This window comes from Microcaecilia unicolor, unplaced genomic scaffold (assembly GCF_901765095.1).
Source record: "Microcaecilia unicolor unplaced genomic scaffold, aMicUni1.1, whole genome shotgun sequence".
In the NCBI taxonomy this organism is placed as follows: Eukaryota; Metazoa; Chordata; class Amphibia; order Gymnophiona; family Siphonopidae; genus Microcaecilia; species Microcaecilia unicolor.
The window spans coordinates 11639-33370 of NW_021962913.1; the positions used below are offsets into that span (position 1 = coordinate 11639).

General features: G+C 46.9%; 1 protein-coding gene across 1 annotated transcript; it reads left to right on the forward strand.

Annotated features, from left to right (window-relative positions):
- Positions 1 to 4574: 4574 nt before the first annotated feature.
- LOC115458656 (probable 39S ribosomal protein L24, mitochondrial) lies at positions 4575 to 20427 on the forward strand (the record flags this gene model as incomplete). The annotated part of the gene is given in 7 exon segments (XM_030188491.1): positions 4575 to 4617; positions 14495 to 14681; positions 17499 to 17594; positions 18268 to 18371; positions 20295 to 20319; positions 20321 to 20386; positions 20388 to 20427. Coding segments are annotated over 6 exon segments (514 nt in total), but the record flags the coding sequence as incomplete, so codon positions are not given.
- Positions 20428 to 21732: the final 1305 nt, after the last annotated feature.

Consider the following 21732-nt stretch of genomic DNA (forward strand, 5'->3'; position numbering starts at 1 on the left):
AATTAAAATTCAAAATTCCAGCTTCCTTTAGTGGGGTGCACAGCTGTACACACAGCTATACACAGGGCCGGTCTTAGGCAGAGGCGACCAAGGCGGCCGCATAGGGACCCCGCACTTAGGGGGGCCCCGCGTGGCGCACCGCAACTCTGCCTCACTCCGACCGACCCCCGCTCGACGACCGCATCATGATCCCGCTTGGCCGCTCCGCTCCCGCCACGTTGCGGCACGGTACCAACCCCCCGCTGAGCCTGCCGTCAGCAGCCTCCTGCCTCCCCGGACCCCGAGAGTTGCACCGACGGCCCCGACAGACAGTTGCAGCGCCAGCGCGACGGCCCCGGCTCCCGACAGAGAGTTGCAGTGACGGCTCACCCCAGCGTTTCACTTGCCCCTGTCCCCACAAGTGGAGAGGGCTAGTAGTGTCAGACTTTACTGTTAATTTGCCCAAAGTTATTGAAAACCTAAAGAATCCCAAGTGGGCAGACTAAAAAATGTCCATCTAAAGGTACTTATCTTGCTAAGCTGGCCAGATCATGTGTATTTAGGAGAATTTGAGTTTCCAAAGCAAATAGCATTGTAGCCTCAAGAAAGAGGGGCATTTCTCTAAGCATGTTCAGCTTAGGAGAGGAAAAGAGCACATATAAAATCCATTCCAAGGAACCTTTTTAAATTAAAAAATAGGGGGAATTTCAAAGTACTGGATCTTTTCTTAGTATTTTTCCTTTATTCTCCTTTGTTATGAGATTTGGAATTACTAATTGTAGTGGACTTGAACTGAATTTCTGGGGAGGGGGGGGTTCATGATAGCATTGGGCTTATTATTTCAATCAGTTTTTTTAGTTGTACAAGTTGAGCTTCATTTGTCTTTATTTGAAATTTCATAATAAAAAATGTTCTAAAAATGGAATAATCTTATCAATGGGGTGGAGCTAGGGCGGGGGCTAGGACGGGACCCCCACTAAATTGGTCTGCACAGGGCCCCGCACTTGCTAAGACCGGCCCTGGCTATACATGTTGATTGGGAGAAGCGTGGGAGGCTGCCCTAGCCGTAGGCCTTGTAGGCTCTGTACAGAAAACTAGGCCGGATTCTAGGCAGGTAATGGGAGGAAGTATCAGTTCTGGACTGATACCCTTCAGAAAATATGTGGTTCTGAAATAACCATATCGTAACATGCAGTAGCTGCAGCAAAGATACCTGCTAGTAAGCATTTCCTTATACCCAAATATAGTCAACACTTTCATGACTGAATAAAGGGTACATCACAGATACCTAATAATTGGTGTTAAGGTATAAGAGGGCAGCTGCAGGAGTCAACTTTACTCAGAAAGACAGGGTTCCAGATGGTTATGTCTTGGGAAGCAACAAGTACTTAGAAAATGGGTGGCAGACGGAGCAGAAGCCGGGGCAAGAGCAGGAAACGAAGCAGGAGCAGAAGCAAAAGTCTGGCCAGAAGCAAAAGCAATAGCAGTAGTCAGCTCGTGACTCGCCGCCGACGCCGCCGTCGCAGCAAGAAGCAGGATGGGAGCACAGGGAGGCGAAGAGGCAGGGGCAGAAGCCGAGCCATCGGTCTAGAGGCGGGTCCAGCGGAGTTAAGAGGAGGCGACGAAGGCGCCGCCGCGCTGCTGCATAAGGTACCTAGTTCTCAATCCTCTCAAAATGTAACGGGGGTTCTCCATAGGCAGCAGGGGAATACAGCAACACTCACTCCTCCCCCAATCCCCTGGACTGAAAGGGGGGTGGGGGAGACCGAGGCAAGAGAGCCCTGTTGACATGCCTTGTTCTTGGGGGATTTTTGCTTAAAGCCTCTTTCCTCTCTCATCTCATTTAACATTTTCTCTTTCCAGCCTCCATTCGCCCCCCCCCCCCCCCCCCTAGAATCTGCTAAGAGGTGTCCTGTGCTCCTGATGTCTGGGTCCATCATGTGAACACCAAGAAGCTCCTGCTTGCTGTCAGCACACAACCGAAACCACCATGTGCCCGTGTGAAGTGAATGCGGGAAACCCTGATTAAAGACAACTACACCGATGGTCCCAAATCCCTCGAGTTTTGGTGTACCTTGTAACTTTTGTGCTTGTCTTTGTCAAGTTCCTAATTGCGGCAAGTGTGGTTTGAACCCATCAACCAGCTAGGATGAAGGGGGCTGTGTAATGTGAAAATGGGTTTGCATGGTTTTAGCAGCTACATATAGAGGGTATCAGCCACTTCAAAAATTTATCACATGGTTCTTACAACTTCCACCACCTAAACTTTTTACAAAAAAAAAAACACCTGGGTTTTGTAAAACTACATGTGCAGAACAAGTTCTTTAATGCAAAGCTCTGGAACGAGGCCCCCATCTTCCTTTTTACACTCTGCCTCGCTACCTAAGCACACAACAGACAGGGAAGATGGGCTGGAAGAGATGCATGGCATTGACACACACTTTAGCAGAAGATATCTGATGCAGAGATTGCAAGGTATCCAGTTCAGAGGCATAGCCAGACCTCAAATTTCGGATGGGCCACTGGGCAAAAAGGGGGGCACGTAGTCTCCACATTCCCCCCCCCCCCCCCTTGTGCAAATTCTCATGCCCTTGTTGTTGTTTGGTGGGGATCCCCAAATCCCACCAGCTGCAGAGGTGTGAAAATAGCATGTGAGGAAGGGGGAGGCTAGCCCAATGGCAGTAAGCAGACAGTGCCACCGGCTGAAGCAAGTGGGAAAGGGAGCTGCTCTTGTCTCCGGAGGACCCCTGCAGCTGGTGGGACTTGGGGATCCCTACCAACCAATAACGGGCATGAGAATTTTGGGTGGGCAGTCTCACCTGTGGCTATGCCACTGACCCAGTTCCAGGCTGTAGATTTTGGGCCAGTCCTGGATTTCTGGCCACCCATCCTGTTCCATTATGGGTCTTCTGATTTCAATGGGATGTAAGTTTAAACCAGGATTGTCCCAAAATCTACAGCCTGTTTCCTGGTCTTTGATATGGACATTAAATACACATGACTGTCACCCTGAGTGAGTTCCCCTAGGAGTAGCCTAGTGGTTAGTGCAGTGGGCTTTTGATCCTGGGGAACTGAGTTCAATTCCCAGCTCCTTGTGACTCTGGGCAAGTCACTTAACCCTCCATTGTCCCTTAACCCTCCATTGCCCCCTGGTACAAAATAAGTACTGAATATATGTAAACCACTTTGAAGTAGTTGCAAAAACCTCAGAAAGGTGGTATATCAAGTTCCCCTTATGGGGACAGGCAGGGAGGGTTTAACAGGGTGACAGATCGGTGGGGGTGGTTTCAGCGGGGCGGGGATCCCATACCTGAATGTTATGTTTTACTGTTGTGATCATGGGGGGTGGGAGTAGTGAGGAACAAAACCAGCTGACAGAGGGCAGACCTGTGGAGACAAGAGGCTGGAGATGGGTGAAGGGAACCACACCTCTGGGAGAGGACAGACAGGGAGGTCTAGTCCTTGGTTCAGACTGGCATCTGGGGAAAAGCCTCTGTCTTGAAAGTGATACAGTAGCCCTGAGTTATGACCACACACTAACTTGAACTTGATGGGGTAATCCAAACCCCCCCCCCCCCAAAAAAAAATGAGTCTATTGATGACCACACACTAACTTGATGGGGTAATCCACCCCCCCCCCCAAAATGAGTCAATTGACCTTTTTAATGAATGACCATACACTAACTTGAATTTGGAGTAATCCAACCCCACCCCCCCAAAAAAAAGTCAATTGATGACCACACACTTAACTTGATGGGGGTAACCCCCCCCCCCCCCAAAAAAAAATGAGTCAATTGATGAGCACACACCAACTTGAAGTTGGAGTAATCCACCCCCCCCCCCCCAAATGAGTCAATTGACCTTTTAATTAATGACCACACACCAATTTGAACTTGATAGAGTAATCCAACCCTCCCCCCCAAATGAGTCAATTGATGACCACACACCAACTTGAACTTGAAATGGGGGAGGGGGGCTCTCTGATATAATCCATTAAAAATGGAGTCAATTGACCTTTCAATTAATGACCACCACACACCAGGTGCGCCGGGCAGGGAAGAGGGGGCTCTTTGCTGCCGAGGTCACTAGACTACCATGGCACAGGTACAAATCAAGTAGGGTATACACAAAAGCAGGAAATATGAGTTATCTTGTTGGGCAGACTGGATGGACCGTGCAGGTCTTTTTCTGCCGTCATCTACTATGTTACCAATTTGAACTTGATATGGGGGGGGGGGGGGTCTCTGGTATAATCCATTAAAAAATGGAGTCAATTGACAAAAGTCCACATAGTGCACCATGCATGTGATAATCAGGTGACCTCATGCTGGTCCGTATGCGAGTGTGTGTATCAGCCCGCGGGCAGAGGGAGCAACTGAGACTGCGCCGAATTATTGAAGGGGCGGGACGTTTTGGAGAACCCCATTTCCCTCAAGCCCCACCCCCGTGCGGTTCGCAAGTGAAGACAGGAGAGCGGCGCGCCGCCACCAGCACCTCGACGGCGCTCGCGCGAGTCGCGCGGCCGCCGGCGGCTGTCTCGCTCTCCTCTGACGCAACTTCCTGTTTCCGGCAAGCAGAAGCCAGCAGGAGGAGGACGCTAGCTTATAAGGGACGGGATAGCGACCGGAGAAGAGAGAAGGTGCGGAGTTGTGGGTGGCTTCACCGGGAGGGAGGTTGAGGAGCGGTACCGGAACGCGCGTTCAGCTCACTTTGCACCAGTCTGGGCAAACAAATACATAGTAACCTAGTAGATGACGGCAGAAAAAGACCTGCGCGGTCCATCTAGTCTGCACTAGTTCCCCCATTTCCTCCAGGCTGGGCACAGCATGCCCTGTACATCTACACAGGGCTTTTTTTTGAGGGGGTACTCGGGGGTACTGAGTACCGGCACCTTTTCCATTATCTGCTAAATTGACCCATAGACCCCCGAGTTTTAATGAAAGAGCTCAGGTTCTACAGACCCACTCTGCCTTGTCATAGATTCTGTGAATGGTTGCAAGGGGCCTGGCTATTGTGGGGTGAGTTCCTCAGTGATTACCCCACCCCTAAAGGGTGGCCTAGCATTTGAATACCGGAACCTTTTTTGCTAGAAAAAACGCACTGCATCTACATGACGTGACACTTTTAGCTATGGGACGCCTTGCCCCATTGATAGGATCCTCAGAAGCTTAGCCGAGATTGGGAGGCAGGGCTGGTGTTTGGGTGGCGGGGCTAGTTCTGGGCAACACTTCTACGGTCTGTGTCCTGAAAATGGCACATACAAATCAAGGTAAGGTATACACAAGAAGTAGCACATATGAGTTTATCTTGTTGGGCAGACTAGATGGGCCGTGCAGGTCTTTTTCTGCTGTCATCTGCTATGTTACTATTTGAACGCTCCTACCACTTGCTGAAAGCTGGCTCTTGTAGGCTTTTGGCAGTGATGGCTGCAGAACTGTTGGTTGTTGATCCAACCTGCCTTGTCATATTTATCCCACACTCGATAGGCCTTTCCTTCCTATTACTATCATTTCTATAGCGCTACTAGACGTACGCAGCGCTGTACACCAGAACATGAAAAGAGAGTCCCTGCTCGACAGAGGAGAGCTTACAATCTAATTAGGACAGACAAACAGGACAAATAAGGGAATATTAAAGTTAGGATGATAAAATAAGGCTTCTGAACAAGTGAGTAAGGGTTAGGAGTTAAAAGCAGCATCAAAAAGGTGGGCTTTTAGCTTAGATTTGAAGATGGCCAGAGATGGAGCTTGACGTACTGGCTCAGGAAGTCTATTCCAGGCATATGGTGCAGCAAGATAAAAGGAACGGAGTCTGGATTTAGCAGTGGAGGAGAAGGGTGCAGATAAGAGAGATTTACCCAGTGAGCGGAGTTCCCGGGGAGGAGTGTAGGGAGAGATGAGAGTGGAGAAGTACTGAGGAGCTGCAGAGTGAAGGCACTTATAGGTCAATAAGAGGAGTTTGAACTGTATGCGGAAACGGATAGGAAGCCAGTGAAGTGACTTGAGAGGGCTAATATGAGCATAACGACCCTGGCGGACTTAAAATCAGAGGTTATTTGTGGATGGATGTTGGCCTGTAACTGATACCCCAACCTAAACATAAATCAGCTGTCCCTATGGGGTTTTCCCGTGATTGTGTTGCAGCCACATTTGGCAGTTGATGAAAGCTGCTTTTGTGTGAATAAACTAAATGTCTATTTATATGGACTGTACTGACATGTAGGTGCACAGAATCATGTTCTGGGGGGTCAGCGGCCAATCAAGGTCACAAGTACCAGGCAAGAGCCCTAAAAGTACAATACATTTTAGGTTGTTTATTTAGAAATAAGCAGTGGATTTTCTCCCATTTTTCCTTTAGGAAGCCATCCAAACCATTTTTAAACCCAGTTAAACTAACTGCTTTTACTACCTTCTCTGGCAATGAATTCTAGAGTTTAATTACATGGTGAGTGAAGAAAACTTTTATCCGATTTGTTTTAAATATACTACTTTGTAGCTTCATTGTATGCCCCCCTAGTCCTAATACGCTTGGATTTATAACTGGACTCAGTTGGTGTAACTCCTCATGCCCAATGTTGAGCGTAGATACCAGCACTATGTGCACCCAGTCTGGAATGCCCATTATAGAATAGCGTTCAGGGGGGTCACGTGATGCAGTGAGCGGCAGAAGACGTGCTCTACTCTAGCTGCTCAAAGCCTCGTTCAAAAAGCAACTTAACTGGCGATCCCCGCCCTTGAAAATCTCCCCAACTGCGCAAAACAGCTTTCTTAATATATGGACAAGTATATTACGAGATCTCTGATGGCTCAAACGGCGAAAAGTGGAAAGAAAAAGGAAGACAAAACAAGAGCTGTCGAATCCAACATGGCGCCGGTTTCGCCGGCACATTCTCCTTCCAGCCAGAATGGTGAGACGCTCATACCGGAGCTTACGGAGGCAGTTGTGCGGGCATTAGCCCCACAATTTGATCAGTTATCGACACAAATAGCAGGCATAACGGCGGTGACCTCGGAACTCTCGCGGCGCACGGGTGAGCTGGAAGCCCGGGTGGCAGAGGTGGAGGAGGGGCACCAGGAAAGTTCGGGTGAACTAGAACGATTGTCCCGCCTGATACAAGATTATACAGAGAGAATCGAGGACTTGGAGAATAGATCTAGACGAGACAACCTCCGCTTTGTGGGCTTTGCGGAATCCTTATCAGAAGCCAATTTGAAAACTACTCTTGAAACTTGGTTTGCAAGCGAACTTTCCCGAAGCAGGAGAGGGGAGGCAAATACGTCTTGAGCGGGCCCACCGCGTGGGACCTAGACCAGCAATGAGAACAGCGCCCTAGGGTGATCATAGCAAAGTTTCACGACTATTCACAAAAAGCAGCCGTTTTGCGGGCATATAAAGGATGCAGAGACTCCACTAAGTATGATGGCGCAGTCATCCGTGTTTTCCAGGATTACTCCGCGGCCTTGTCAATGCAGCGGCGGGCGTTTTCGACAGTTTGCCCGAGGTCTGGGTGAGAAGAAACACAGATTTATGTTACAATACCCAGCGACTTTAAAAATCATGGATAATGGAGTCTGGAAAGCCTTTAATAAACCAGAAGTAGCCGTGGAATGGCTGAATAAGCAGGTAGCAGGGGCCAGCAGACTGATTAAAACAGCTTTACTGAGAGATCATCATGAAAGGCTGGAGGTGATTAAAACACCTGTTGGATTACAATTATCGAGATTGACAGGTTGGCTGTTTGGAATTTTGTTTGATCACTTGGTTTGTGGGTTCGAGTGGCCCAGTTGTTAAGAAGAATGGACGCAAGATGTAAAACTGGCGGCACCCAGATGCTGGAGAGCCAATCCTAAGACTGGAACGATGATAAGTGAACTAGAGTCATTTGGCTCGCAAGTGCTCTAAGCTTTATGAGAGATGTATAACCCGGTTGTTTGGGGTGGAGGGAAGTTCAGAAATTTGTTGATATTAATAAAAATGACGGAGAACGAGGCTTTGCTGGCACCTATTGACCCCTCACCGGACGCGGCTAATTTAGGTTGCGTCTGGTGACGTAGGCCCAGGTGCGACTAAATGGGGAATAGAGTAGGGAAGAGGGTAGGTCTAAGGGGGGAGGGTAGGGATGTCATGGGAGAGCAGGGTAGAATTGAGATAAGATTTGCATGGTGGGGGGGGGGGGGGGGGGGGGGAAGGGAGAAGCACAAAACTAGATACTGTTTATGTTGGATTATGGAGTCCTGTCGATTGGAGCAAATGTTATCTTTACAGCAAGGACCTGGAAAAGTACAAAGCTTGGGTGAAACCTGCTGCAATGCTGAGGCGGATAGGAATGGGAAGTTACTGGGAAATGACTGTAGGCCACCTCTGTTACACAAACTAGGCTGCTGGGTGGGGGCTGGGCACCCGGGAGCTCTAAGATTATGGAAATTGTCTAATTTATGTTACCAAGTTTACTTAAAGGATGGCTAGGCCACCAACCCCCCGATTGATTTCATGGAATGTATCGGGTATCTCCTCCCCAGTAAAACGCACAAAGATTTTGACAGCGTTGCAGCGCCACAAAGCTGGAATAGCATGCCTTCAGGAAACTAAATTAACGGACGTTGAGCACCAAAAGCTTAGACAACGTTGGGTGGGAGAATGTTATTTTGCATCTTCGGGCAGCAAAAAAGGAGGGGTGGCAATTTTAATTCATAAAAATATGCAATGCACATCAAAGTTAATTTGTAAAGATAGAGAGGGCAGATATATACTTTTACAGCTAAACATAATGGGACAAGAAGTTTTCCTACTTAATGTTTATGGCCCAAATGTATATGACCATTCCTTTTTCCAACACCTGGTTCGGCTAGGAATCCAATATGGTCATACCCCATGGATAGTGGCAGGAGACTTTAATCAAGTCATGGATGGGCTCCAAGACCGCTCTGGACCGCAAACAAGCTCAATGTTTGGGAGGGGTAAAGGATTGGGGTATTTGAGTACCGCTTTAGATCTTATAGACCCATGGAGGTTAACCCACCCTACATCTAAAGACTATACGCATTTATCCAGAGCACATAGCTCATGGTCGAGAATAGACTATATATTAATATCCTCAGTCTTGTTTCCTCAAGTACCATGTGCAGAGATAGGAGTAATGGAAATCTCAGATCATGCAATGATTTGGATTGAACTGGAAGTGGGAGCAACTAGTTTACGTCATCAAGTTTGGAGGTTTCCCGGATATCTGGCAGAGGACGCGGACTTCCAGGATTACTTGAAACAAAGATGGTCTTATTTCCTTGACACGAATGGGGGCCATGCGGGGGAAGCTAGATTGTTCTGGGGAGACCTCCAAAGCAGTGATTCGTGGGGATATAATCGCTTATATGTGTGCTCGTTCAAAGAGATTGGCAAAGGGAGTGAAACAATTGGAAGTAGCGTATCAAGCAGCGAAACGGGCACACATAGCACGCCCCTCGAAAGAGTCCAGGGAGGTTATGCTGGCCTCTCTGGCAGCCCTTAATACAATGATCCATGAGAGAACAAAGAAACAATTTTTTTATAGATCTTTCTCTTTCCACAAACATGGTAATAAATCTGGGAAATTGTTGGCCCGCCTTAATAAGACCTGGGGGGGGAAATAGGTTTATACCAACACTTCGAGATGCAGAGGGTAGACAAATAAACAACCCAGAGGAAGTAGTCAGATTATTGGAACAATATTATGCAAACCTATACAAAGCCCCGGAGGCGCCACTCGGTCCGTCCATAACAGATTACTTGGCAGACTCTGGAATGCCACGTCTGAACCCTGAAGTGCTAGACACAATTAAATATGCCTATCAGGGCCAAGGAGCTGCAAAGAGTAGTGAAATCATTAAAACGTGGGTCAGCTCCGGGTCCGGATGGATTTGGTGCTGAGTACTATCAATTGCTTTTTCCACAAGTGGGTGGCCCCGCTTCTTGATTTTTTGAGGAGTCCATTGAATGTGGGGGATTTAGGCGAGAGTCTAATGAAGCCTTGATAACCCTAATTCCAAAAGAGGGCAAACCACCAGAAAATCCAGGTTCATATAGACCTATATCTCTTATAAATGTTGATTTAAAGATCTTAGCGAAGATCATCTCGGAACGCTTATCCCCTCTAATACCAAAATTAGTGGGAGAGGGTCAAGTGGGGTTTGTGCGGGGTAGACACCCTTGTCACAATGTCAGGAAGGCCTGTTTAGCCATTGCACAGAGTCTTACCAAGAACGAACCTTTGCTGCTAGTTAGCTTAGATGCCGAAAAGGCTTTTGACAAGGTGAGATGGGATTACCTTTTTTTCTGTCCTTGATTATATTGGCATCCGAGGGTGGATATTTAATGCTATTGTAACGCTATACACTAATCCAAAAGCGTCATTATTGATAATGGTATGAAATCAAACCCCTTTACAATAGCATGTGGCACGAGACAGGGTTGCCCCCTCTCACCACTCTTATTTTTGTTATACCTTGAACCATTGTTATGCACTATTCAAAGGGACCCAGATGTACAGGGGATTAAATTACACTCGCGGGAGCTCAAAACTTTAGCTTTTGCAGATGATATATTAGTAACTATAACAAAACCCCAATCCTCTCTCCTGTATTTATTTGGAATTCTGGAGGAGTTTGGCTTTACTCGGGCCTTGCCCTGAATAGGAGTAAGTCTATGGCTCTGCCAGTCCAGACACGGATACGTTCGACCTGGGAGGGGGCATTTCCCATTAACATGGGCAGAGGATAAATTGAAATATCTTGGCATCTGGCTGACAAGGCCGATCTGAACACCCTTTATAGCCAAAACATAGAACCCCTTAAACTGAAAACTAGACAGACTTTGCAAACATGGACGACTTTACCCCTATCCTTGATGGGGCGGATAGCCCTCTATAACATGATTCTGGTCCCAAAATGGGTTTATGTATTGCAAGTGCTTCCTTTGTTTCTTAAACATAAGGATGATCAGACGTTGACGAGGGTAATGACCAAATATTTATGGCAGGGGAAGAGACCAAGGTTACCAGTTTCTAAATTATATCTCTCTAGAGCTAAGGGGGGATTGGGACTCTTAAATCTAAAGTTATTCTCTGTGGCTAGTAATATGCGCCACCTCTCTGATTGGTTTCGTGGCACTAGTTTCTTTTCGTGTACTAGTATAGAGACCATGGTGTTCTCCCCCCGACATTTTAGTGCATGGCTACATGCTACGCCAGGGGCAGTAAATACACCCCGGTATTTCACATCAGTGGTGTCTCCATTAAGACAAACCTGGCGTTGGCTGGGCCGTAAATTTGTTTTTTCTACAACTTGCACTCCACTATTGCCGATAAGAGGCAACAACCACTTCCCCCCGGGGAGCTCGGCTAAACTTTTCCTAGAATGGGAAACACGGGGGATTAGCTATATACATCACTTATACTCAGAAGAGGGTATTTTAAAAACTACTGAAGAATTAGACAGAGAATTTGGTATACTTAGAAAAGATTTTTTTGCCTCCTTCCAACTAAGACATTATTTACGATCTATTCCACCCGCACATTTGAGTCCCCAAATATGGAGCCGACTGATGTCTCTTTTAGCTTTGGATGCTCAAGGGTCTGTCCCTTTAAAATATTACCATTCGGAACTACGTGAGCAATTAGGTGAGATTGATTACGAACAATTGGCAATGCAATGGAATAAAGACCTACCAGTGAACGTTAAATCTGATCACTTGAAGGCATGCTTTCTGGACTTAACCAAAATCTCTGAAAGCGTGGCGCTGCAAGAAACGGCCTATAAATTCCTGTCTCGAATGTTTTTTTCTCCACATAGAGCATGGAGGGCGCATGTAGGTCAGGAAGATAGATGTAAGAAGTGTGGTCACTCTCCAGCGGGGCTGGGCCACATGTTCTGGGCTTGTCCCCGAATAGCCAGATTTTGGGCGCAAGTGTGTTGTCATGTGTCGGAAATGTGGAGGGTTACATGGCGGAAAAAGCCTCAGCTACTATTCCATAAATTTCACTTGGTACAAAGACCACCTATAGGGTTGCGCCCGTTTCTTAAAAAAACGGTTTTACTGGGTAAGAAGGTTATCTTGCAATTATGGATAACGCCAGACTCACCAACCCTGTCTCAATGGCGAGCGAGAATGATTTTTTTGTGCTCTTTGGAACGAAGAGCGGTGGGCGACCTGGCCTCACCCAGAGGAGAGTCTTTCTGCCAAACATGGGCCCCTTTTTGGGACTCATTAACAGAGGTGGCTAGAAGTAGGATTTTGAATTCTTAAAGGTTGAATGGAGGTGTTTTCCATGGCGTGGTAACAGAGGGAAATGATGTAAGAGAAAAAGTAAAAATTAATGAGGTGCTTGTCTAGAATCCTCGAAGCCCTAGAGATTAAGAATTTTAAAAGGAAATGACCTCTGGAAGCTAACCGACATGGCCTGATTTGGCAGCACTGGCAGGTTTTGTAAATCAGACATAAGTTTTGTGTGTGATAGCTCCATAAGAGGCTAAGCTAGATAGTGACTCTTTGCCTCCGTATCCATAATTGCTCTTTAGAGACGGGAGGGACGGGAGGGAGGGGAGGGGGGAAGATGGGGGGAAAAAGGGAGATTCAAAGTAAAGAGAAAACTGGCGAAACTGTTGGAGGCTATTAATTGTATGTTTTGTAGTTAATATTCTTAAAATGTATTTTGACTATAGCCCTACAAACTGTACTATTTTGTCTTTTAATAAACACATTTAAACATAGAATAGCGTTCAGTGACATTTTTTCAGCTATTTGCTGCCCATAGGTTATCTCGTAACCACACCATCTCCAAATGACATCACACAATGTGATACCTGCAAGAGAGCATTCTCTGGAGTAGCCCCCACACTCTGGAATGCACTCCCTGAAATGCTCCGCTTAACACAAGACTATCTCTACTTCAGGAAGCAAGTGAATTTTGGCTCTTCAACCAGGCCCCTTTAATGGAAGTTACTAACTTGCTAGTCTCTCTCTCTCTCTCTCACACATACAAGCTGCACATACTATAGCAGGACATGTTCACCCACTCTTACCCTAGCCAAGATCATGTTTGAGCTTCTTTTTTAATCTCATTTGCTAGTTCCTTATTTTCTTACTCTATCTTATCTGTCTATCTAGCTTATTTTCGAAAAAGATCGCCGGCCATCTTCCGACACAAATCGGGAGATGGCCGGCGATCTCCTGAACCTGGCCAAATCGTTATCGAAAGCCGATTTTGGCTGGCGCCAACTGCTTTCCGTTGTGGAGCCGGCCAAACCTCAAGGCAGGGTACAGAAGGCGGGATGGGGTGGGGCGGGGTTACAAGATGGCCGGCTGCCCCCGATAATGGAAAAAAGATGGCCGGCTTGGATGAGCGTTTCGATGGCTGCACTTGGTCCATTTATTTTTAGGACCAAGTGTCAAAAAAGTGTGTCAGTTGACCAGATGACCACTGGAGGGAATCGGGGATCACCTCCCCTTACTCCCCCAGTGGTCACTAACCCCCTCCCACCCAAAACAATGCCTGAAATGTCATACCCAGCTCCCTGACAGCAGTATGGAGGGCCCTGGAGCAGTATTTAGTGGGTGCAGTGCACTTCAGGCAGGTGGACCCAGGCCCATCCCCCCCCCCCCCCCCCCCATTTGTGGTGGTAAATGTTGAGCCCTCCAAAACCTCCCAAAACCCACTGTACCCACATGTAAGTGCCCCCTTCACCCCTTAGGGCTATGGTAGTGGTATAGAGTTGTGGGTAGTGGGTTTTGGGGGGCTCAGTACCCAAGGTAAGGGAGGTATGCACCTGGGAGCAATTTGTGCCCTAGGGTGCCCGGTTGGTGTCCTGGCATGTCAGGGGGGCCAGTGCACTACAAATGCTGGCTCTTCCCATGACCAAAAGGCTTCCATTTTGCCGGGTTTGAGATGGCTGGGCCCGGTTTCCATTATGGCCGACAACCGAAGCTGGCCATCTCTAAACCCGGTGATCTCAACATTTGACCTAAATGTTGAGATGTAGCCGGCGCCAACCTTATTATCGAAGGAAAAGATGGCCGGCCATCTTTTTCGATAATACCGTTGGCCCCGCCCACTTATGGCGCCGGCCAGCTATTTATTTGGCTGGCGCTGTTCGATTATGCCCCTCCACATGTTCTATCTTTATTTACACCTTATGCTGTCTATTAAAATGTTTTATACTATGTTTATACTATGCCATACTCTAGGCGGTAAATAAATCCTCATGAGTACACACAGATTTACACCTTCTTTGGAGCAGGTATCAATCTATATGACAGAATCTGAGTGCTATTAAGGATAGTTCTGACAGCTGATTTCAAAAGCACATGGGTGCCAATGATACCTTTATAAAACAGGTAGTTTTCTGGACAGTAGTTCTAAGAATCTGAACAAGAACCTCACCCTACTTTACCCTAGCAAAGGGTGGTTGACCCATGGGGTTGAGGGATGGAGGATATTGAAACGCTAGAACATCAGTACAGATGGCAATTTATCATTTTCTGTTGCAGTCATGCGTCTTACCATGCTTCTTGCCATGACAGCTAAGCCCAAGCTGCCTCCTGATTATCGTTATGGCATGAACCGGCCCTGGACCACGGCAGCTAAGAAGAGAAATCCACCTGGGATTAAACGCAGAAAAGTGTTTGTGGAGCCCCTAAGCGAGGATGACTGGAAGGTGTTTCGTGGCGATACAGTGAGTGGTGCAGGAATAGCAGGGGCACGTGAGCTACCACGCGTGCCAGAAATCTCATGATCACTGGAAACATTGTAATACTAGTAAAAAAGGCCCGTTTCTGACACAAATGAAACGGGCGCTAGCAAGGTTTCCTTGGAGTGTGTATGTGAGAGTGACTGTGTGTGAGAGAGAGAGAGAGTGAATGTGTGTGTGAGAGAGAGAGAGTGAGTCTGGGTGCGAGTGTGTCTGTGAGAGAGAGTGTGTACAAGTGTGTATGTGAGAGACAGTGTGTGAGAGAGAGTGTGTTTCACACAGATACAGTGTGTGCAAGAGAGTCAGAGAGTGTGTGTGAGACACAGACTCTGTGAGACTGAGTGTATGAGACCAAGAGAGTGTGTGAGTGACTGTGTGACACAGAGAGAGTGAATGTGATACAGTGTGAGACATAGAGTGTGTGAGAGTGAGAGATAGAAAGACATTGACTGTGAGAGAGTATGTGAGAGAGAGAGTGTGTGTGTGACAGAGATACCTCCCCCCCCCCCCCCCCTCTGGTGTCAGGCCCCCTTCTCTGTCTGGTGTCTGAGCGTTACTGTGCAGGACGCTGAGCTCTGGCTGTGCTTCAAGGAACTGACCAATCCTATTTAATAGAATGCACCTCCAACATTCTGAAGCTGAGAAACCTCGTGTGGTTGGTCGCTTCTGCTTGTGATGAACCCGGAAGTACGTGATGTCAATTCAGGAGATGGATACAGAGAGCAGGAATGCCTCAGCCATGCAGTCAGCTTCAGAATGTTGGAGGTGCCTTTTATTATATAGGAAAGGAACTGACCAATCCTATTTAATAGAATGCACCTCCAACATTCTGAAGCCGAGAAACCTCGTGTGGTTGGTCACTTCTGCTTGTGACGAACCCGGAAGTACGTGATGTCAATTCAGGAGATGGATACAGAGAGCAGGAATGCCTCAGCCATGCAGTCAGCTTCAGAATGTTGGAGGTGCCTTTTATTATATAGGATAGTGAATGACAGTGGATTACAGCTAAAATGGCCTATTCAGACTGCAATATATATGAGCAGACTGAATAGGCTGTTCAGTCTGTGGACAGTGTTTATTTTGCGATAAACAGCTGTTTTAACTCTCGGCAGTTCCTGGGATATTTGTTCCATTTTAGTCTATTGAGCTCACAAGGAGCAACTAGTGTTGTGATTTGCATGCACTGCCTCCTTGGTATGACTCATGCATATTCATTGTGGATATCCTGAAAACCTGATGGGACTGGGTTGAGAAGCGCTGATCTAGAGGACCCTCAGAAAAAGATCAGAGATCCCAAGGATAGAAATAGTAGTCGCCAGGTGTTATGTAGTATTCTTTGGCATTACACTGTTGATATATTTTACTCTTTTGGTATTTGCATTACCAAGGATACTGTTTTTTTAAAGACTGCTGCCCCTGCGCCAAAATGCGGATGTGTTGAGTCTGACTAATAAAATTGCTTTTTACCTTTCAGTTGGAATTATATTGTTTTGTTTTGTTACATTTGCACCCCGCGCTTTCCCACTCATGGCAGGCTCAATGCGGCTTACATGGGGCAATGGAGGGTTAAGTGACTTGCCCAGAGTCACAAGGAGCTGCCTGTGCCTGAAGCGGGATTCAAACTCAGTTCCTCAGGACCAAAGTCCACCACCCTAACCACTAGGCCACTCCTCCACTGTTGCTACTATTTGAGATTCTACATGGAATGTTGCTATTCCACTAGCAACATTCCATGTAGAAGTCGGCCCTTGCAGATCACCAATGTGGCCGCGCAGGCTTCTGCTTCTGTGAGTCCGATGTCCTGCAGGACGTCAGACTCGCAAAAACAGAAGCCTGCGCAGTCTTCTAGTGGAATAGCAACATTCCATGTAGAATCTCCAATAGTATCTATTTTATTTTTTTACATTTGTATCCCGCGCTTTCCCACTCATGGCAGGCTCAATGCAGCTTACATGGGGCAATGGAGGGTTAAGTGACTTGCCCAGAGTCACAAGGAGCTGCCTGTGCTTGAAGCGGGAATCGAACTCAGTTCCCAGGACCAGAGTCCACCACCCTAACCACTAGGCCACTCCTCTTTCCCTACAGTGATTGATTTAGCTAATTAGTGATCTGTAGCGCCTTTCATCTCATCCCTGTTTGTTACCTTCCTGCCTTGTTCCTTCCCTTTTGTAACTATTTTCTCTTTTTTTTGTTTTGTTTTGTTGCATTATATTCTAATGCCCATTCTTCAGCTTTAGAATCATAGCAGTGTTTTCGTCTAACTGTAAGTCTTTTGCATCCTTTAGACAAGGTCTAGTAAGCTGCTTCTAGAACACAGCAATTGCATATTTTGCCGATAAGTACATCTGTAACAGGCTGCGTCATTCTCTGTCTCTCTCTCTCTCTTTGAATATACAGGAATAACATGTATAGAATGTTTGTACGTTTGGGAAGCTCGCCAGGAGCCCTTGGCCTGGATTGGCCGCTGTCGTGGACAGGATGCTGGGCTCGATGGACCCTTGGTCTTTTCCCAGTGTGGCATTACTTATGTAGTTATTGAATATGTTCCTTCTTTCCTGTGATTATTGTATGTCATTCACCTAGCAGCACATTTATAGTCGTAGAACAGTGAGGCCCATGTAAGGCTATTATGTCAAAAAACCCCTAAAAACGTTTCTTCAGGTGATTTGCCCCGATATTGGCTCTGTACAGGTCAAAGTGTTTTATGCCTGCGCAGGGCTGATTGACACAAGCGGTTCCCTCAGCATGGACTTGGCATCACTGATTCTGCAGTGACATTTGACCTCTTGTTGTTTTTTTCAGGTAGAAATCCTGATTGGGAAAGACAAGGGAAAGCAAGGGAAGATTGTCCAGATTATCGAAGCCCGCAACTGGGTCGTTCTGGGAGGCTTAAATACGGTAAGGAGAGCGTGAAGCGGAGCCGCTCACTGCTATTTGCCAAGTATGGGTCAATTTGTCGGTTCTGCCCCTACGGCTTGAGAAATCAGACCGTTTGTGTAGTTCTCCTGTATAGAAGGGTGTGCCTGGGTTGCAGCATGTGACTGGGGACACGAAAGGAATACAAAGGCACCCGCATGGCTATCAGAGGGAAACTTTGGCTACTCCTGGTGTTTTTGACCTATCCCAGGGCATTGTGGAATTTGTATTTGTGGATTCTTCTGTTGCAGTCTCATAGCTACCAGAAACATCTCAGGCATGCCAAGATGGTCCAACCTTGCTTCAACGTTTTAGTAAAAGAGTGTCTTTTAAATGAGGAAAACATATTGAGGGGGAGGGGGGGAATAATGGAGGATTTGATCATAGTGGACTGCGGGATTTTCTCTCTGTTGTTTCTGTAGCAGTGGTGGAAAGGGAGACTGCAGCTCATATAGAGAGGGACCAGTCTTCAAATTTTGCCTCCTCCAGCCTCATAAAAACCAGTGGGGGGGGGGGGGGGGGGGCAAAGGAAGAGAGATTTCTTTAGGGGCACATTAGTCTGAAAATGTGGTTTCCTTATCTTGCTTTACCTTTTTAATGTTTTTTTGGCGCATGTAAATCTTTTAATGTTAGTGTGAAACTGTCTTTCATCCAGCACTACCGTTACATCGGTAAAGTAGGGGACTATCGAGGGACGTACATTGCCAGCGAGGCTCCACTGCTTCTGAACCAGATTTCACTGGTTGACCCTGCAGACAGGTACATTTTTGGTTCTTCTGTGTGTAACGGTGCCCAGGGCTTGGGTACTAGGGACACAGCTTGCTGTATGTGACAGCCAGTTGCTGCTGTTTCTTAATTGAAAATACAAGAGGGTGTAGCTGAGGCAAGATCACTGCAGGCAAAACTCTGGCGGTGAAATACACAGAGCCGTGATTCTGGAGCAATCCTGAGACATGAATTTAGTACCTTATGGAAGTCACGTTGGGTCCCTTATACTAAAGGGTATTAGATTCTGGCGTGTCCTGCACGCTAGTCCCAGATTCAACGCAGCAGCATTTAGGGTTTTTTTTCATTTTTAATTTTTTTGCAGGTCCCATGCTAATCTTTCCATTAGGGCATGGGACCTGCAAAAAATGAATGTGAGAACATTTAGGGCTTCCTGTTCGGAAGGCACTAAGGGCAGCCATTTTAACTCAGCGCTACCCATCTAGTGTGAGCTAATGTGAACATGCTAGCTGGTAAAGCTTCAGCGCCCGTTCTCCGCCTATGACGTGGAAAAGGAGGATATTACCTCAAAATGCTTTAACCTGTTTTGCTGTAAGCATTTTCTCACATGTCAAATGCTTAACACCCTGTAGCAAAAGGGCCTCTTGGTCTCCTTGCATATCTGTGGTTGCATCTTCTAACTTTGTCTTTTTGCGAGACAAACCAGATGGGACAGTTTGGACCACTGAGTTTTATATTTTTTCAAAATGATTGTTATGGGCCTTATTCTATAAAGGTTATTGCAAAGGTAGGCGACGGCAGGAGGGGGGGTCAAGAGGGTCGTCGGCAGGGGGGACCCCCGCCAGCAAAGGTAGGCGGAGGAGGGGCTAAAATGTGCCCCCTCACCTCAGGCTCTGGACCCCCCCTCCCGCTGAAGTCTGGCTACGCCCCTGCTGCTAAGTGCTATTCCGCTCCAAGCTGGGGGCTGTTATAGACTAGTGCTTGGCGCCGGGATCCCAGCAATTGAACCCTGGTGTAAAAAGCCCCGTTGCCTGAATTAGGCCCAGATCCTCCGAAAACTGTGCACGAAATCTAGAACCACCCCGTGCCCCTCCCCCTTTCCGGATCTGCATGGAAATTTACGTCTTTTTAAAGACACGTGTGTAAATTCCAATTATAGGCGCTAAAGCGCTTACAATGTTTGGCACGGTGCCAAAAAGGCAGGGATTAACCCTAGGCAAACAAGCATGATGGGCCCTCCTTGCCTTCATAATATAAGTGCATTTTAAAGCGCTTACAAATTTTTTTTTTTTTGGGGGGGGGGCGCTCTGCATGGTTCTGACTGCAGGTAAGAAACGTTGCTTCCCGACTTCTGCTGCCACGAGGTGGGGGAGGATAGACAGACTTCTGTGAAGGGTTAGTCTGGTCCGTCTGTCGTCCCCCCCTCCCAGTCGCTCAGGGTTAATTCTTCCATGGAGCCATTAGCACATTTGGTAGGGCCTTTCCTAATCATTTGGGCCCCAGACATGTGCCTATTTTCCGTATGCCCTGAGTGCCAAACATCTATCTGAGTGCTTTTTGAATATGACCATAAATATTTTTTATTATTTAGTTATTTAAAAATGTTTTATTGTACTTGATCCATCATTCTCAGCTGATTGCATAACTGCATACACAATCTAAAAACAAATAAAACAACAAAGGACAATTCAAAATATTTAACAAATCAAAAGTCCTGAAGCAATTATTAGCATGCCAGCATTACCCCAGCTGTAGGCTAATAGCTCTGAAATTGTTGTGTAAATATCTTAAGCACTGTCTGTAATGCAAAAGCATTTTGTGCCCCTCCTTGGTCTCGGGGTGGAAACTGAAACTTGGCTGCACATCCCCATTCTAGTGTTCATCTAGCTGTTCAAGTGAATGTCCTGGAAATTGAAAGCAAAACTGAAAGATTGTGGGAATTTCTGTTCAACCCAGGAAGCCCACAGAGGTGGAATGGCGCCTACACAGAGGAGGGTGAGAAGGTCAGGGTGTCGACACGGACTGGCAAGGATAACCCTAAACCCTTGTGTCCAGAGAGTGGATGGCATCATCCCCGAGCAGTGGAAAGGTGATGTGTTGTTTGAGGTTTTATAACCATAAAACGCTGATAAAAACAACCCCCACCCATTGCCCCCAAAAAGGTTTACTGGAGAACCCCACCAAACCACCACACACTTTCCCATCTGCCCTACTCTGGGGCCATCTGCCTTCTCTTCTCTAAGTGCTCTCTCATTCTCCACCTCAGTTCTTCTCTTGCTTTTTCCATGCTGACAACCCCTGAGCAAGGGTGAAAGGGTTTAAGAATGAGGTAAAGGGGAAATTTTGTACTTTTCCCTCTGATGGATGGATGGAGGGAGATGGAGAGAGTGAGATTGGGGGAAGATTGGCTGATTGTGGAAGAAGGGAGAGTGGTGGAGATGGGCTCTTAAAGGGAGAGAGAGGGTTGGGGATGGGCTGATGGTGGAGGGAGAGGGAATGGTAACATAGTAGATGACGGCAGAAAAAGACCCGCATGGTCCATCCAGTCTGCCCAACAAGATAAACTCATGTGTATACCTTACCTTGATTTGTACCTGTCCTTTTCAGGGCACAGACCGTATAAGTCTGCCCAGCACTATCTTTGCCTCCCCACCACCAACCCCCCTTCCCCCCACCGGCTCCACCACCCAATTTCGGCTAAGCTTCTGAGGATCCCTTCCTTCTGAACAGGATTCTTTGTTTATCCCACGCACATTTGAATTCTGTTACCGTTTTCATCTCCACCACCTCCTGCGGGAGGGCATTCCAAGCATCCACCACCCTCTCTGTGAAAAAATACTTCCTGACATCTTTCCTGAGTCTGCCCCCCTTCAATCTCATTTCATGTCCTCTCGTTCTACCTCCTTCCCCTCTCCGGAAAAGGTTCGTTTGCAGATTAATACCTTTCAAATATTTGACCGTCTGTATCATATCACCCCTGTTCCTCCTTTCCTCCAGGGTGTACATGTTCAGTAGTAGTAGTGATCATAGGCTGATGGTGGAGGAACTGGCAGGGGAGTGGGGGGAAATACAAAGAAAGAAACTAGTGTGTTTCAGAGTATTTATTTATGATGATTGTATCCCACGTTATCCAGAGCAAGTGTGGCTCACATTAAACTGACAAGTTCAGATTACATTACATTAAATATACATTCAAAGTTCATGATAGTACAGTGCAATGAGAATAATATAGTAGAATTAACAAGTATACTTGCGTTTATTGGAAGCCAGTGTAACTTTAACAATAAAGGGGTCACTTTGCAGTGTCAGTAGTGACATTTTTAATCTTGCATAAATGGCATTACAGTAGTCAAATTTAGATACTACTACTTAACATTTCTAGAGCGCTACTAGG